The 17132-nt window shown below is 42.9% G+C and overlaps 1 protein-coding gene across 1 annotated transcript in view; it reads right to left on the bottom strand.

Annotated features, from left to right (window-relative positions):
* Positions 1–16528, bottom strand: part of LOC103593283 (zinc finger protein 426-like) — a 23822-nt gene extending 7294 nt beyond the window's left edge. Inside the window, 1 exon segment of the mRNA XM_008576240.1 lies at positions 16443–16528. Coding sequence (XP_008574462.1) covers positions 16443–16446 — 4 coding nt within the window. The 5' untranslated portion in view covers positions 16447–16528.
* Positions 16529–17132: the final 604 nt, after the last annotated feature.

Here is a 17132-nt window from a genome sequence, read left to right as displayed (position 1 = left end):
TTTTTTAAAAAAAAAAAAAAAAAAAAAAAAAAAAATCTCAGAATACATTTTAAATACTGGGCAGTCACAACAGGCTCCCGGTAGGAAACACACAAATCAAACACATCTGCCCTCCCCTTGCACTGGCGGAGGGGCAATGCCCAATCAGACTGGGCCCAACACATGTCTATTTCATGGGTCTCCTCAGAGAACCACCCTTTCAAAGTACTTATCAGTTCTATTTTTCACCAAGGTTTGCTTTTATTTTTATTCATTTCCTCCTCACTCTTCTTTCATAATTTTTCTTACCTTTTAGCCTTATGTATTTTAAAGATTAACTCTTCGTTAAAAATTAATGACAATCGTTAATAAACCAAAACCAGAACAGCCCAAATGGTGATCTACAGAATGGTATTTGAATGAGGATAAACACTGAAGGTTCCACAATTCGTTGCCCATGAGCCAAGTTCACCCTCACAAAAATCCACAGATGAGAAGACTAAAACTCTGAAGTCAAGTTGGGTTACAAAAACCATGTGTCTGGACTCCTGGTATAGACCATACCTACCACCAGGGGTCTCAAACTGGGGGGTCCTTGGACTGAACAGGACCACAAATGTGTTTAGTTTGGTGGTATCTGTATAGAATATTAGATATTCTTACAAACTGAGATATAACTAATGTACATTCAAATGCACACATTTTAAGTACTTATGGGAAGTTTTGAAAATGGTCAAAACAAGATAAAGAATTTAACCGTGTCCCCAGAAGGCCCATTCCCCTTTCAGTCCATTCCCTCACTGCCAGCTCCAAACAAGCACTTTCAGCTACTACATACAATATTCTGTATATGAATAGTAGACACACTGCTCATCTTTTTCAAATGTATATCCTACTTTTTGTCTATTGTTCAAAGAAGCAATCTCTGTTGAATCGTGGACTTGTCTATTTACTCATGTGTGTGAAGCATTCCTTTATACATTTTACAAGATTATTATTGTGTGGACACACTTTTTTTTTTTTTTCCTTTGGTCCTTTTTGAGACTGGCTGTACCGCGCTCAGCCAGTGAGCGCTGTGAGCGCACCAGCCATCCCTATATAGGATCCGAACCCACGGCGGGAGCGCTGCTGCGCTCCTAGCGCCACACTCTCCCAAGTGCGCCACGGGCTCGGCCCTGTGTGGACACACTTTTTAAACTTTAATGTTTTTCAAGAAACAAAATATTTTAATGAACTCTATGTATCTCTAGGAATGATTTATGACAGTGTAGTGTGACATGGAGATCTGCTTTTCTTTGGAGAGTTTTTGCATCTCATAGCAGCACTATGTGTCCTTTGGATACCAATGTTCCCCAGTACCTGGCACAGAGCCTGGCTCATGAAAACACCCAGTGACTACTGTCTGGCAGATAACTAAGATCCTTTAGATCTGCTTTTCTTTGGAGAGTTTTTGCATCTCATAGCAGCACTATGTGTCCTTTGGATACTAATGTTCCCCAGTACCTGGCACAGAGCCTGGCTCATGAAAACACCCAGTGACTACTGTCTGGCAGATAACTAAGATCCTTTTCAAATTGTATAATCAAGTATAACTAGATTACAGCTAAATAACTGGTCATAACACAATATAAATCTGAGTCTGCAGGAAATGTACTGAATTACTCTAAGAATGCAAGGGTGGGAGGAACACCCTCGTCTTCTCTGCATTCACCGACCAGCCATAGCTTGTCTACACAGCGGAGACTAGTTTCCCACAGCCTCCTGATGTGGATGCTTAGTGCTCTCAGTCTTGAACCCCAATGGCACCCTGATTCCCTCTGCTCATCTGCCCACAAGCCAGGGCTTGCCTGCATTCCAGAGAGCTGCTTCCTGCTTTAAAATGGCCATGGCAACCCAGTGAACTTTGTCACCAGCCAGTGGGCTGCAAAGTCATCATCTCCAACAAGGTTTGAGGCCCAGTCTTGGGGAGAGGCACCCCCTCCAAATTTGCCTTCCTCAGGTACTCTGTCAAATACAGGATATAAGTCAGAGTTCTCTTTACATCTTTATGTTACACTTTTGTTTAAATCAAGGTGTGACTTCTATCTTCTGACTGGACCAAGACTTACACACTATTGAGACAAACAGTGTTCTGAGGACTTAGGCTTGTAAAGATAGCTGAGCTCCTTACCAATGGGAAAGACATTCAGGGCATCACCTCAATCAAGATATTACCTATGGTTGATTGTGATCAAGTGCCCAAGGAAGCATTTGCCTTGTAACCAAATGCTGCACTTCACTGTGACAGCAGTAACAAGGACTACAAGGACTGTGGTGAGGGATGGGTCTTTGGAGTGGACTGCACTGAAAATAACAATCACAAACCTTCCCACCTGCGGCACAATTCTGTCTGAGAAACAGAGAGCTTCCATGACAGCCCTTAAGGATATGTATTTCTTGCTGTCACAGGGCTGATATTGTGGGAAGTCACACAAATTTTTACTTAACAGACTTAACTACAACCACAAAGTCACAGTGTCACCTAGTTTTTCACATGAAATTAGGGCATTAATCACTGTGTTGTAAATGAGGGAGTAATACCCCTCATGTCAGCTTTAAGGAGCACTCACTCCAATACAGCTGTGGGAATTACTAAAGGATTCATTATGCTCACAGGTCCTAGAGAGGGAGGAAGAGATGCCACTCAGGGCCATGCTGGAGGAGCAGAAAGGGAGCAGGCTGTATCTGGGAAACAGGGAAGAGAGAGGAGCTCTTGGGGCTTTTATTTGGGGTCAGGAGGACTGACGTACACAAGCAAAAGCCATAAAGGAGTTACAGTGTGCGTCTGAATGTCACTAGGTCACAGACATGGGAGAGAACAAAGGAGAACTTGGGGCAGGGACCAGTGTTATCACATTGCTTCACCTGGTCACCTGGGCAGCGAGCTCACAGCCTGTTTGTGAAGATATTGGGCATCAGGAAAATATATATTTCTAAAAATTTACAATATAATCCATTCTGTGGTTCCTCAACATTCTTAACAATACTGATTGGGACTGACACTTGGCATCCAGATTGTGGAGATGTTAAAGGTGAGGGGGACACAGTGGGACAGACTGAAACAGACTTGCCCACCAAAGGCAAACACTTATAGAGATGACAACTAAGACGACTCCTATTAGGAATATGATGAGGGTTTGGAATCCAGTCCACAACCAGGAACTCCACTGATACCCAAGCAAGCAGGTCAGATCTCTGAATGCAAGATAATCTGTTGGAAGGTGTTGGAAGGCCTGTTCCTCAGTTCGGCCTGTACCTGCACAGTTAAGAATGAACATACAGCAGGAGGTGCCCTGAATGGCACAAACTCCTCCTTCCCTGACGAGTAAGTAGTCAAGAGCCAGCCTGTCACCCGTTCCATCTGGGCTAGAGACTCAGGCTTGCGGTATAATGAAAAATGTTTCATGAAATTGTTGAATAAAATTTGAAAGGGTCACTCTATGGTGATGGGTTTTATGATCTGATTTCATTTGACAAATGCTGCTGTACTGGTGCCAATGCTGGCGGCTCCTAGGTCTACGGCAAGTCCTATTAAGACAGGAGTTAAGTACCACCCATCTTGTATGGTGTCATTGGGTTGATGGAAAAGAGGAGGTACCCAGGGGATAAAGAACTATAAGCATCCTGTGTAACTACTGCACACTGGGTTGAGGTTTCATTATGTAAAATACGAGGGGGAAGTCACCAAGGGAAAAAAATGTAAGGTGTAGTGGGCCACGATAGAAGCCGAAGGTGCCATTATTGAGGACAGTGTACCTGCACAATGTGGCACTGTGTTCAATGAAGAGGAAAGAGTGGTTGTGGCGGTCATGGTCAGAGAGGCAAGGCTGTGGTGGAAAGCTGGAGGGGGTGATAGTACCTGCACAATGTGGCACTGTGTTCAATGAAGAGGAAAGAGTGGTTGTGGCGGTCATGGTTGGAGAGGCAAGGCTGTGGTGGAAAGCTGGAGGGGGTGATAGAAAAGGCTTCAAGGAGTGGGTGGTCCTCTTCCCACAGGGCCAAGGATAGGAGGCAGATGTCTCCTGGGGAAAGCAATAAATAATCTGCATTAATTTTAGTCACCTCTACCAGAGTTGCCTAGCAGGCGTGTATGTTTTAGCAGAGAATGAGTATACCTGGATCACAAGCTAAGGAAATAGTGGGGCTCAAGAGAAAAGGCAAAAATAAAATGTCCTGTGTCCAATTTGTGCCTTAGGAGAGGCAGTTCATTGGCATCACTGGGGTGGAGGTTTCAGTGTAAGTACAGTAGTCCCAGCACTAGGAGCGAACTCGTCCCTGAGCATGAGTGAGGTCTCTGGCTGGTGTTACCTGAGGCGATGCCATCCCCAGCAGTGAGATTCTGGGGTAGGGCAAAAGCATGTGGGATGTGGGACTAGGGTATCCTTCCCAAGTGGATACCCACTCGAGTTGACGTGGGTCTCTAGGTTATAAACTGATGAAAGCACCCACAACAAGAGTAATAAGATTCAACACAACAGTGTAGCTGTCTACACACACCAGAGTTTTGGTTTTGTTTTTTGTTGGAAGTTTTGGTTCAAATGTGTCCCATATGAGATGAGCGGCAGCCTGGCCTGTGGGACGATCTAAGGTTAATGAGTGCCAAGACAGTGTGTTCCCTCTGTTTTGCCTCTGGCCCTTATGGAATGTGGGTAAGATGGAAAATTTATACAAATAGGTTAAGGATTGGGACAAGATGGTATATTTAGGAGTTTGTTGTACCAGAATTTGAAATGAAGTTGTTTGAGGAATTCATCATGTCTCTCAGTTAATGCAGCTATTTGGGACCTAAAATTTGGGATATGAAAGTTCTGTTGAATGCCTTTTCCAATAGTCCAGAATTATGTATTCTGAAAAGTGAAAATGTGTGTCTTAGCTACTACAAGTAATATCTGTAACTCTGAAGGGAATAAGGCCTTGAACTGTGCTCGTAGTATATGTATGGGCATATGTGATTTGATTTATATTTTGGGTGACTGTGTCACAACAGTTTCCCAGAGACTTATGTTTTTCATTTGTTCTTTTCTTACCCTGAAGGAGAAAATTCTCAGGCAATAGCTCAATAGCTTCGTGAAAGGAGACAATCTGTTAACCACAGCATCCAGCGCTAAGATGAGTGCCTGAAGTTTGGCCAAGTATGTGGTTTCTTGGGTCCCATCCTTTATTAGGGACATGATGACTGAGGGGTGAAACCAGCAACATTCCACTCAGTTCCACCACTTGTGATGGTTAGCACGGCCATTCCTATAGCCCACAAACTCCCACTGTTCACTCAAGTCAATCCCAAGGGGCTCTTCAGACATCCAATGGGTCTGGGAGAGGGGTGAACTCCTCCAGTATCCTGCCTGGTATCTGTCAAGGGACTGAGAACGAGGAAGGCTACCCTCTCCTGCAGGTGGAATACAACAGAGGACACAGACTTGGACATATACTGTCTCAGAAAGGACTTGCTACCCGTGCCAAGGATGTGGGGTATCCATGACCCAGAGCATGTCAACTGGGTATGGGGTGACAAAAGCTCAGAGCTTCTGTTTCCGGGAAAGCCAAGTAGATAGCCAGTCATTTCCTCTTTTAATGAAGTATACCAAGAGGCTGAGAGGGGCAATTTCTTGCATCAGAAGGCCTGGGGCAACTAAAGTCTGTCATAAGTGGCCCAAGAGATACCACAAGGCACGAAGAGAGGTTGCCAAATCCTCTAGAATGAAGGAGTTTCTGTGGGCACTAATAGGAGTGCCTGTTGATTTTTATTTGTAAGGAATTTGTAAATGAGGAATACATTCCCACCAGAACCCTAAAAGGACTAAAAGATGTTAAACTTATGTGTCATTAATAAATGTGTAAAACTAATCTCCCCGAAGAACGTTATCAATGTACTACCATACCTGTGATGCTGGAAAAAGGTGGATACAGTGAAGATGTTCTCTGCAAAGACTGTGTGATGACAAAGTTGCTGAGGTATCACAGACAGAGGCAGCCTGGAAATGGTGTACTGTGCGGGGGAGAACATATGTATATGTAAGGTGTATTGTGTCCCTTCAGGGGTGAAGGCACACTGCGGCTGAGAGGGTGTTGAAACGGGCACTGAACAGAACATGCCAGCCAAATTACGAGCAAAATACTTACCACTTGTTTACTGAACAGAATCAGTAATTGTAAAATTGAGTATTGGATATGGGGCCATAACCGATGAAACCACAGCACTGCAGCTGCAGTTATCCACTATGAGGCTCTGTCTACCTATCTATCTATCATCTCTCTCTACCTATTTATTTTCAGAATTAAGAACAGGTTGGGGCCGGCCTGGTGGCGCACTGCTACAGTGCGCCGCTTGGGAAGCGTGGTGGCGCTCCCGCCGAGGGTTTGGATCCCACATACAGACCAGATCCCGCTCACTGGCTGAGCGAGGTGTGAGAGCAGCACCGAGGGTTGCGATCCCGTTGCCGGTCCCGGTCCGGTATGGGCGCGACACTGAGGGTTGCGATCCGTTGCCGGACACGAAAAAAGACAAAAAGGAAAAAAAAAAAAAAAAGAACAGGTAACACTGGCCTGTGAAACAGAGAAGTAATGGGGCTGATCAACCTTTTATTTATTAGCTTTTACATAAATTTTAAACCCTGAAGGCCCAATTTTAATATACATTGGACCATATGAGTATTAGCTATTTTAACTAGTGTCCTTGGGGTCCTACAGAGCAAGCAAATTTGTAAGTACCAAACACTTATGTAACTTTAAATTTGAGCACCAGTATTGAAGTCCACAAATTGTTGTCAACTGGTACATTTCAGCAAATATTAAAGTTGTTAGAACCTATGTTGTACAGGCACAAAAGCCAGTCAGTGCCTTTTTTAATCTTCTGTTATATATAAACTTATTACTTAAATTTTGGATTCTGAATTGGATCAAATCATGGGACTTTGTTTTGAGTTGTTATTTATTATTTACACATACAGAAAATTTATCATGTGCTATGGTCCAAATGTTTGTTCCTTCCAAAGCTCACGTGGGAGCTTGATTCCCAGTGTGGCAGTGTTGAAAGGTGGGTTCTTTAAAAGGTGACTGGATTGTGAGGACTATGCTCTCATGAATGATTAATCCATTCATAGAGTAATACATTAACGGTTTAATGGGTTACCCAGAGTATGGACTGGTGGCTTTATAAGGAGAGCAAGTGAGCATGTTACCAACCAGCTCTTGCCCAGCCCTCATTATGGGATACCCTGCATTGCCACGGGACTCTGTGTACAGAGCGTCCACCAAGAAGAAAGCCCTTACCAGGTGTGCCCTCTGAACGCCGGACTTCCCAACCTCCAAAACTTTAAGAAGTAAATTTTATTCTCTTTTATCTTTCCCCTTGGACTTGTAGCCTCCCAAAGTGGCAGTCTTCTTCCCCCTTTTCCTGCTTTTTGTTTTTGCTTCTTCTAGGCTTTTAGTGACCTGCCTAGATCTTTAATTTGTTTCTGGCAGAGAAGAGGAAAAGAGGGAAGGGGCCAGGGGTCAGGGGCCTCCTGGCAACTTGTCCCTGGGATAATCAGTCTCCCTTCTCCTTTTCTTATTTTCATATGCAAAATCCTTTCAAATAGACTGTTATCTCTGGGCAGCTAAGTTTTTCCTCTCTCTTCGGATAATTAACTGACAAATTCCTGGTGGTCCAGAGCAGCCCAAATCGGACTCCCTCTCTAGAAGGTCCCAATCAACCTCAGAGGAGCTGGGGTCTATATCCAGGAGAGTACAGGGACCTCAACTTTGTCTTTTAAGTTCTTTATTTTGTGACAGCTTAATTTTAAGCAGGAGACTAATAGCACAGCAACAGGTAGCAGCTCTTAAAACAGCACAAGCACATTAACCAGATCTGTAACCTCAAATGAGTTGACATCCTCAGGCGTCTTAGTGGGAGAGAGATCAAAGTGCTCTTGCCCCCACCCCTTTTTTCACATGGAGCCATTGGTTTCCATGGATGTGACCTGCCATAACCCAAGGGGCTGGGGGAACAAAGAGCAACAACAGCAAGGGGTGTAGCAGAGAAGTGTCCATTGCCACAGCAGTATGGAGGACTCCAAAGGAGGGGTGACACCTAGAAGGAGAATGAATTAACTCTTTCTCCCAAGTGCCGTTCAAGGACACACTGCACAGTACAGGTGTGATCACCCACACGTACTGCAGCCCACCAGGCCCTCAGCTTTCCAAGTCACTATTCAGCACAACCATACGACAGAAGAACTCCACTTCCATCAGCAGGGTCCTTTCTCAAATCATAATCACTAAGTATGCACTGAGAAATACCCATTCATGTGGGTCAGTGGGTCGGGAGCCCAGGGAACAAGAGCGTAATTATCCCCCTCTTGCTGGGATCACAACTGATATTCAGTATCCTGGGGTGTGTTATTGGCACTAAGTATGCACTGAGAAATACCCATTCATGTGGGTCAGTGGGTCGGGAGCCCAGGGAACGAGAGCGTAATTATCCCCCTCTTGCTGGGATCACAACTGATATTCAGTATCCTGGGGTGTGTTATTGGGATTGGCACTGAACTTTAGGATCAAGAATCTTAGCAGCACTCAGAAGGGTCAACACAAAGCAGGACATAGCAGCAGGCATGAACACCAACAAGAGCCTCTGTAAATGGTAGAGCCCAAGTGGGTAGCCAGTTAGTAAGCCATGGACAGTTAAAGTGCATTTCTGAGAAATTTTCCACCCCAATTTACAATGATCCCATCCTCACTGGCAATTGTGTTATAAATAGAGCAAAAATTTATAAATTGTGTTATAAATAAGTCCCCCCTTCTGGGATCTTTCAGGGTCATGCCAACAAAGTCATAAAAATCACACTCACAGACACATATGAAATTGAAGGATTTATTATACTCCTAGGTCCTAGAGAAGAAGGAGGCACTCCATGCCACGCTGGGGGCCATGCTGGAAGGGAAGCGGGGAGCAGGCTCTACTAAGCAAGTAGGAGCTGGGAGAGAGTGAGGACTCCGAGCAAGTGCCCTTACGGGGGTCTGCAGGGAGTACACAAGAAAAAGGCAAGAGGGGATTTCATTAATGGGTTTGAAAGTCACTAGGTCACAGTCAGAAGAGGGCAAGAGAGGGAACCTGTAGCAGAGACCAGCCTTATCTCAGCCTTATGCACCTGGTGGCCTGACTAGAGTGACCAGTCTATTTGTTGGGATGTTGAAGCATCAAGAAAATTTACAACATAGTCAGGAACGAGAGTGAGAAACTTAGATGGGGAACATGTAGTTGGACCCAGATGAACATCACAATCTTAAACCCCAACACCTTCTGAGCTTCCCATACCAGAGAAGTAGCTTGTCCTTTGGTTTCTGAAAAAAGCCAGCTGCTTGAAAATGCTGTGATAAACCCACTCGAGCCAGATACCAGACATCAGATACCACCTGCTGTTGCCAGTAGAGTCATAACTAGTGCAAAATCCAGGGGCAAAGTTATACAACATAATGAAAGAGGAAAAAGGTTGCAACACAAAATGATTCCTATGCTGATAATATGTATCAGACGAAATCCAGGGAACATATAATGAAATGGATTCTAAGGATAGAAGACCAAAGAGGGTAGAAGATAACACCCGAAGGACCAAATTCATACATGGGGACACTTACTAGACATTCCGGATTTCATGTATAAGCTCATGGACCTGGGTACAACTAATAGCAAGTTTAGTTTAAAGACCGAAACTCAGACTCAAAGGTGACCTACAGTTAATTAGGCTGATGTGCCAAAGCTTGCCCAGCATAGTGTTAAGAAGAGAATCCTAGAGTCATAGGAAGGTTCCACTGAATTTCTCATGTGTGATCTGCACAGTCCCCCTTCTGCAACCCAGGGTGAGGGCCCAGAAGACACACTCTTCACAAAGTATTCAGAAATAAATTCGTAAAGGGAGTACCTCCGTCCTTGAAAGCTCTGTGGTTATTCTCCTTTATAAGCCAGGTATGACTGTAGCGGAGACAACCCTTGAGATGAGTTCCCCGACATCAATGTAGATGATGAGAACCCAGGGTGGCAGAAATCACATGGGTAGCATGTAACCATCAAAGACAACAAGGCCACGTCAACTACCATAGGCAGAGCAAATGTACCAGTAATCAGAATAATCTGGCCTGCAGAGCACTGGTGGTGACAAACTGTTCAATGTCCCCAGAAATGAAATAGAAAAGCAGCTTACTAGAACAAAGATCAACAAGCCCCGCTCTACCTCTAACACCAATGTCATGAGTTCAGATCCCCATACTGGTCAATTGCCAAAAAAACAAAAATTTCTGCTCTAAAATGACATACGTTAAGCATTTTGAGCTATATGGTAACTGTTGCAAATACTCAACCGTGCCCTTATAATGTGAAACAAACAAGTCACAGACAATACGTAAACCAATGAACATGGCTGTGTTCCAAGAAAACTTTATTTACAAAAACAGGTTTAGGATCAGATGCATCCCATAGGCCGCAGTTTGCCAAACTGTATACTAGAAAATAGCTCCATCTGTGGAACAAGTTTGGTGGCCAAAAACCTGACTTCAGTCACCAGAGGGTAGACTCACAGCCTCTCATCCAATTTCCAGACCTAGATAACACATTACTTGGTCTCATACAGAAGTCCCGTGGATCTTGGGAGAATTACTGTAGACCACAAGCTTTTACCAATTCTCCTGTTCTCTGCCAAAACACAGTCTTCAGGAAAGGGGATTCAAAGGTGTACAGTAGCTACTATATGGCCTAGCAATTCCACTTGAAGGTAAATACCCAAAATAATGAAAACGTGTCCACACAAACACCTGTGCATTAATGTTCATAGCAGCATTATTCGTAATAACCAAAACGTGGAAACACCCCAATTATCCATCAATTGATGAATGGATAAACAAAATGTGATAAGCCATCTTTAAAAAATGAAAATGCAAAATAGAACTTCACAAAAGAGATGTGTAAGTGATCATCTGTCTGCAGTAAGACATCAAAAACTTGGTTTGTCATAGCAGAGTAGTCTCAGGGTAGTTATACTTCTCACATGCTGCCAATGGAAACTGCCAGTCCTAACAGGCTAGGGATTGAGACAGTGTTACTTCACTGTATTTATTGGTCAGAGCAGTCACAGGCCAGCCCAGATTCAAGGGTGTGCAGAAATAGTCACCACCTGGGCTCAGTCAAGCAAACACCATGGGAAGTTGGCCACTATCACATAAAAAAGGACAAACTGACTAATGGAACATAATAGAGAGCCCAGAAATAAACCCACACATTTATAGCCAATTGATTTTCAACAATGGTGCCAAAGTTATACACTAGGGAAAGAAGAGCCTCTTCAATAAATGATGCTGGGAAAACTGGACATCCACATGCAGAAGACTGAAACTAGACTGCTATCTCTCACCATTCACAAAAATCCACTCAAAATGGATCAAAGACCTAAATTTAAGACCTGAAACTATGAAACTACCAGAAGAAAATGTTGGGGAAACGCTACATGAAATGGGATTGGGAATCGGCAGTTTTTTGGGGTTTTTTGGTGTTTTTTTTTTAACAAGACTACAAAGGCAGAAATTAAAGCAAAAGTAGACAAATGTGACTACATCAAACTAAAAAGCTGCTGCACAGCAAAGGACACAATCAACAAAGTGAGGAGACAACCTATAGAATGGGAAAAAGTATTTGCAAACTACACATCAGACAAGGGGCTAATATCCAGAATATATAAAAAACTCAACAAGTCAATAGCAAAAAAGAGACAAATAACCTAATTTAAAAACAGGCAAAAGAAGGGCCAGCCCGTGGCTCACTTGGGAGAGCGTGGGGCTGATAACACCAAGTCAAGGGTTAAGATCCCCTTACTGGTCATCTTTTAAGAGAAAAAAAAAAAAAAACAGGCAAAAGACCTGAACAGACATTTCTCAAAAAAGACATACAAAAGGCCAATAGGCACATGAATAAAATGCTCAACATCACTAGTCACTAGGGAAATGCAAATTAAATGAGACATTATCTCACTGCAGTTAGAATGGATATTATGAAAATGACAGAAAATAACAAACGCTGGCAATGCAGAGAAAAGGGAACTCTCCTATACTGTTGGTGGGAATGCAAATTGGTACAACCATTGTAGAAAACAGTACCCGTTCCTCAGAGAACTAAAAATAGAATGACCTTAGGACCCAACAATCCCACTTCTGGGTATATACCCAAAGGAAATGAAATGACTATATTGAAGACACCTGCACTCCCATGTTCATTGCAACACTATTCACAACAGCCAAGAGATGGAATCAACCTAAATGCCCTTCAATGGATGAAAGGATAAAAAAAAACCCTGGTATATTATATACACAATGGAATACTATTCAGCTATTAAAAAAAAATGAAATCCTGTCATTTACAGCAACATGGATGGAACTGGAGACCATTATGTTAGGTGAAATCTAGGCACAGAAAGACAAATATCACCTGATCTCACTCATACATAGGATGTAAAAAAAAGTGGTTCTCACTTACTGGGCCTGCCGCCAAAAAATTAAAAAAAAAGTGGTTCTCATAGAATTAGAGATTAGAATTGTGGTTACTAGAGGTCAGGAGAGGAGCGAGGCAGTGGGGAGGGGAAGTGGTGGAATAACCGGCACAAAGCTATGCTACCTACCCTAAATGAATCAATGCACACTATATTCATGCATTGAAACAACCCACTGTACCCCACCAATATGTACAAATCAATGTTAAAATGGAAAAAAAAAAAAAAGTTGGCCACTATCAGAAAATCAAGGGACATTAGTGGGACATTAGTGGTCTGAGTCACAAAAGCAGAAAAGAAAATACAATTTGGGATGGCTGGTTGCTCAGTTGGTTAAAGCGTGGTACTAATAACACCAAGGTCTAGGGTTTGATCCCTATACTGACCAGTCATCAGAAAAAAACAACCAAAAAAAAACAAACAAAAAAATATGTAATTTAATCTCAATACTTCTGTTCTCACTTCATCGCATGGTTTCTGTTGTTTAGGTCTTTTAAACCCTCCAATGTTTGCCATTCTTTACTTCAAACATCGTGTGGCACAGAACAGTGGGGTTAATAAGAAATCTAAGATCCACTGAAGCCTTAATTTTTGGTGCAGAAAGAACTCGCCTCTACGTAAGCACTTATAAAAATTCTAACTCCTCAAGGCATACCTGGCTTCCCCTTCAGGTTTTCTGCATCTTACCACTGGTCTCCTTGACCTGTTTTAAAACTCCTTCTTTTCCTATCTTTTTATTTTTTTATCATTTGCTCCCATTTTCCCCATCTTCTGCCTCTATTTAAATTCAAGGACTGATTTAGACAGCTATAACATTAGCAGATGTCTGTATTTCTGTTGCTTATGATTTTCTGCCATATAGTTACTTTTTTATCTCAGCTCAGTTATACTAAACAAGTGTCTGTGCTGCACATTTGCTAGGCCTTGGAGATACCAAAATTATAAAACAATTACTGCTTATAGTATTTTACAATTTTAGCAGTGTTAAGCAAAAATTATAGAAGGTCATTGTTCTCAACTAAACTCCTGCCATGCTAAATAAAGTTCCATATTACCAAACCTAAACTATCAGGAAAGAGAGATCACAGCCAATTTCCCTAACAGGCTGGTTTCAATCTCTAATTGGCAAGATAATAAAGTTCTCTTCGTTTTAATCTTTACACAAAAGGATAACCTGAAGTAACCTGATGTTAACTAATCAGTTATTTTTCTATTGTTCTGTCTCCCTGGCGCCACATTATAAGGAAAGTAACACTGAAATGAACAATCTGCTTTTTGTTCTTTGTTTCCGCTTTCTTCTGCCCTTTTTCTGTCTATAAAGCCAAAGTCCTCTCCTGGACTCACTGGAACACTCATTCTGTTTTATAAATAGACAAATCATACAAACGGGTCCAGAAACTGATGGTGAAGGGTGAAGGGTGAATGTGGAAATGGATCCACTGACAAAATTCTTGCTTCCAATCCCATCAACTTAGAGCACTGCACGTTTGGAGATCTTAGTCCCTAATGAAGAGTGCTTCCCCCAGGGGGCACAGTTGTAGTCCCAATACACTGGAAAGTGAGAATTCCTGTTGGCCGTTTTGGGCATCTTATATCACTAAACTAAGAGGGGGAAAAAAAGGGAGTGGTTAATCTACTGGCTGGAATAACAGATCACAATTACCCAAGGGAAAGTGTGTTACTGATACACAATTGAGGCAGGGAGGACCAAGTCTAGGATATCCCAGTACTTTCAAGCTGCATAGTAAAGGTTAATGGAAAATTACAACTGAAAAAAGGCTTACGCCCTTGAGGAATGAAGATTTGGGTGACTTCATCAGTAGAAACCCACAGCAGCTGAGGATGTGGCTGAGTGCAAGAGAAAGAGGCAACTGGTCACTGAAGGAGTAAACCAGGTGCATAAACTACCACCTGAAGACCAATGACAGAAACAAACACTGTAGTCGCTTTCCATATTTAGTTGTATAAACTAATCATTTACTTCTATCTCCTTTCCATGTTTATTTCACATACAAGTTATTGAGAATAAATTTATGTTTTAGATTTTAGGTAACAGAATATTCAGGGAGAAAGTGACTCAGTTTGAGAACTTAATATCGCCTGTGAGGGGGACTATGCACCTTCTCACTTTGAAAGGGCAAGAACTTCTCCCCTGTACCTTGTCAGGTAGAAATAGAGAGCTGTTTTATCATTATGAGAAAATTCAAATGTGTAGAGGGGTTTATATGGATGGTGAGCAACCAATCACAGACTATACCAGTTTTCATTTTATTCACTTTGGCTGCAAATTCACTTTATTTTTTGGTGGCTGGCTGGTACAGGGATCCAAATCCTGACCTTGGTGTTATCAGCACCGTGCCACAACCAACTGAGCTAACCGGCCAGCCCTGCAAATTCACTTTCAATACCTGCTATGGAATTAAAGACTAGATTCTTTAAGCATTTACCTTTTACATGGAACAAAAGCTTTGTCAGCAGATGGGGCACTAGACAGATGATGGGTAAATGGTATAGGGGTGAGGACATCTTGTGTTGCTCAGCCCATGCCATATGCCTATAACACTCAGTCCTTAGGCCATCTCAGAAACCTACCCATTCACCACATTTACGTAGCACCCATAACATGGACACTGAATACTCAGAAACTCCCACTAGGAGAAACACCCTCTACACATGCACCAACGAGCTTGATGGCTTCTTTCCCTTCTCCCTCATGACACAGACCCTGCACTCCAGGATGCATGCTGCATGTCAGCCCAACTCCCTCCCACAATCAGCCTGTGCCCCAGAGTTTTGTTCCCCAAAGCCTTCCAGATGTGGACACTGAGTGTCCCAGGCCTTGTGACCACAGAGGCGTCCAAACTGCTTCTACGAACCTGCCCACCAGCCTCAGTTCACATGTGCCCTGAGGTGTGTTTGTCACAGCTCTCCCAAGGCAGACACCATGAATTCAAAGTGTCATGCTGACAGTGGTGTCCCAATACTCTCTGCAGACACCAACTGCAGCTGCCCTGTACCTTGGAGCGTTCTGTCGTGTGATTCATGATTGTAGGCCAGCTCAGGCCCAGAGTAACCCAGCAAACTTCTCCACCCTCCAGTGGGCTACAACTGCCGCCGACAGACCCTAATATAACCCCAATGATCTCCACCTTGTGGTATCCATGCACTTGCATAATTCCCTTCTCTTAAGCGTACACAAGATCTTTCATTCGTTTCTAGCCTTTAAAATATGGCAAACATGAAGGGATTTATTTTGCAGATATAACTAAGGTCTCAAATCAGTTGGTTTTGAGTTCATCAATAAGGAATTATCTTGGTAAACCTGACTTAATCAGGTGGCAGTTTCTTAAAAGGGAATTGAAGCCTTCCCTGAGGTCCAGGAACTGCTCTAACTTGCTTAATGGAGGTGCCATGTGGCAAGAACTGCAGGTAGCTTCTAGGAGATGTGGTCAGCATCCAGCTGACAGCAAATAACAAGTCTTACAGCTGCAAGGAAATGGATTTTGCCAATTACCTGAGTGAGTGTGGAGACAGATTCTTCCCTAGTAAAACATCCCTGGAAAGCCAGATGAAAACGCAACCTAACTAATGCCTTGACTGCAGCCTGGTGAGAACCTGAGCAGAACACCTACCAAAGCCATGTTTAGACTCCTGACACAAAGAAAGTGTGAGATATAGGCATGCGTCATTTTAAGCTCCTAAATTTATGGTAATCTATTAGGAAGCAATAGATAACAAACATCTTTTCTAAGGAGGTCTCAATCCCTGCCTTGGGGAGGAACAGGCTTTCTTTTTTGTCTGGCTTCATTCACTCAGAATTATATTTGTGAAGTTCATCCACACTGTTGCATCTACTTCTGATTTGTTCCTTCTCCTTGCTGTAGAGTTCTCCAATGTTATACATGCATAACTTACCCATTCTTCTCTTGATCCACTTTTAAATTGTTTCCAGGGGCTGGCCAGTTAGTTAGGGTGGTTAGAGTGTAGTGTTATGACACCAAGGACAAGAGTTTGGATCCCTGTACTGTCTGGCCAGAAAAAAAAAAAAAAAAATTTTAAAAATGACACCAAGGACAAGAGTTTGGATCCCTGTACTGTCTGGCCAGAAAAAAAAAAAAAAAAAATTTTTTTTTAAATTGTTTCCAATATAGAGCTATTTCAATTAATACTGATATGAAAATTATTTGCTTTGGGGGCCACCCCGTGGCTCACTTGGGAGAGCATGGCGCTGACAACACCAAGTCAAGGGTTAAGGTCCCCTTACCGATCTTTTTTTTTTTTTCCTTTTTGTCTTTTTTACTAACCGATAACGGGATTCTCACTTGGGAGAGCATGGCGCTGACAACACCAAGTCAAGGGTTAAGGTCCCCTTACCGATCATCTTTTTTTTTTTTCCTTTTTGTCTTTTTTACTAACCGATAACGGGATCGCAACCCTCAGTGTTGCGCCCGCACAGCACTCAGCCAGTGAGCAGGAACCGGTCTCCACATGGGATCTGAACCCTCGGCGGGAGCACTGCCGCACTCCCAAGCGGCGCACTCTCCAGTGCGCCACCGGGCCAGCCCTACCGGTCATCTTTAAAAAAAAAAAAAATTATTTGCTTTC

This window comes from Galeopterus variegatus, unplaced genomic scaffold (assembly GCF_000696425.1).
Source record: "Galeopterus variegatus unplaced genomic scaffold, G_variegatus-3.0.2 Scaffold1313, whole genome shotgun sequence".
NCBI lineage: Eukaryota > Metazoa > Chordata > Mammalia > Dermoptera > Cynocephalidae > Galeopterus > Galeopterus variegatus.
The sequence above is the reverse complement of the archived record's forward strand: the minus strand, read 5'-3'. Positions and strand labels throughout refer to the sequence as shown.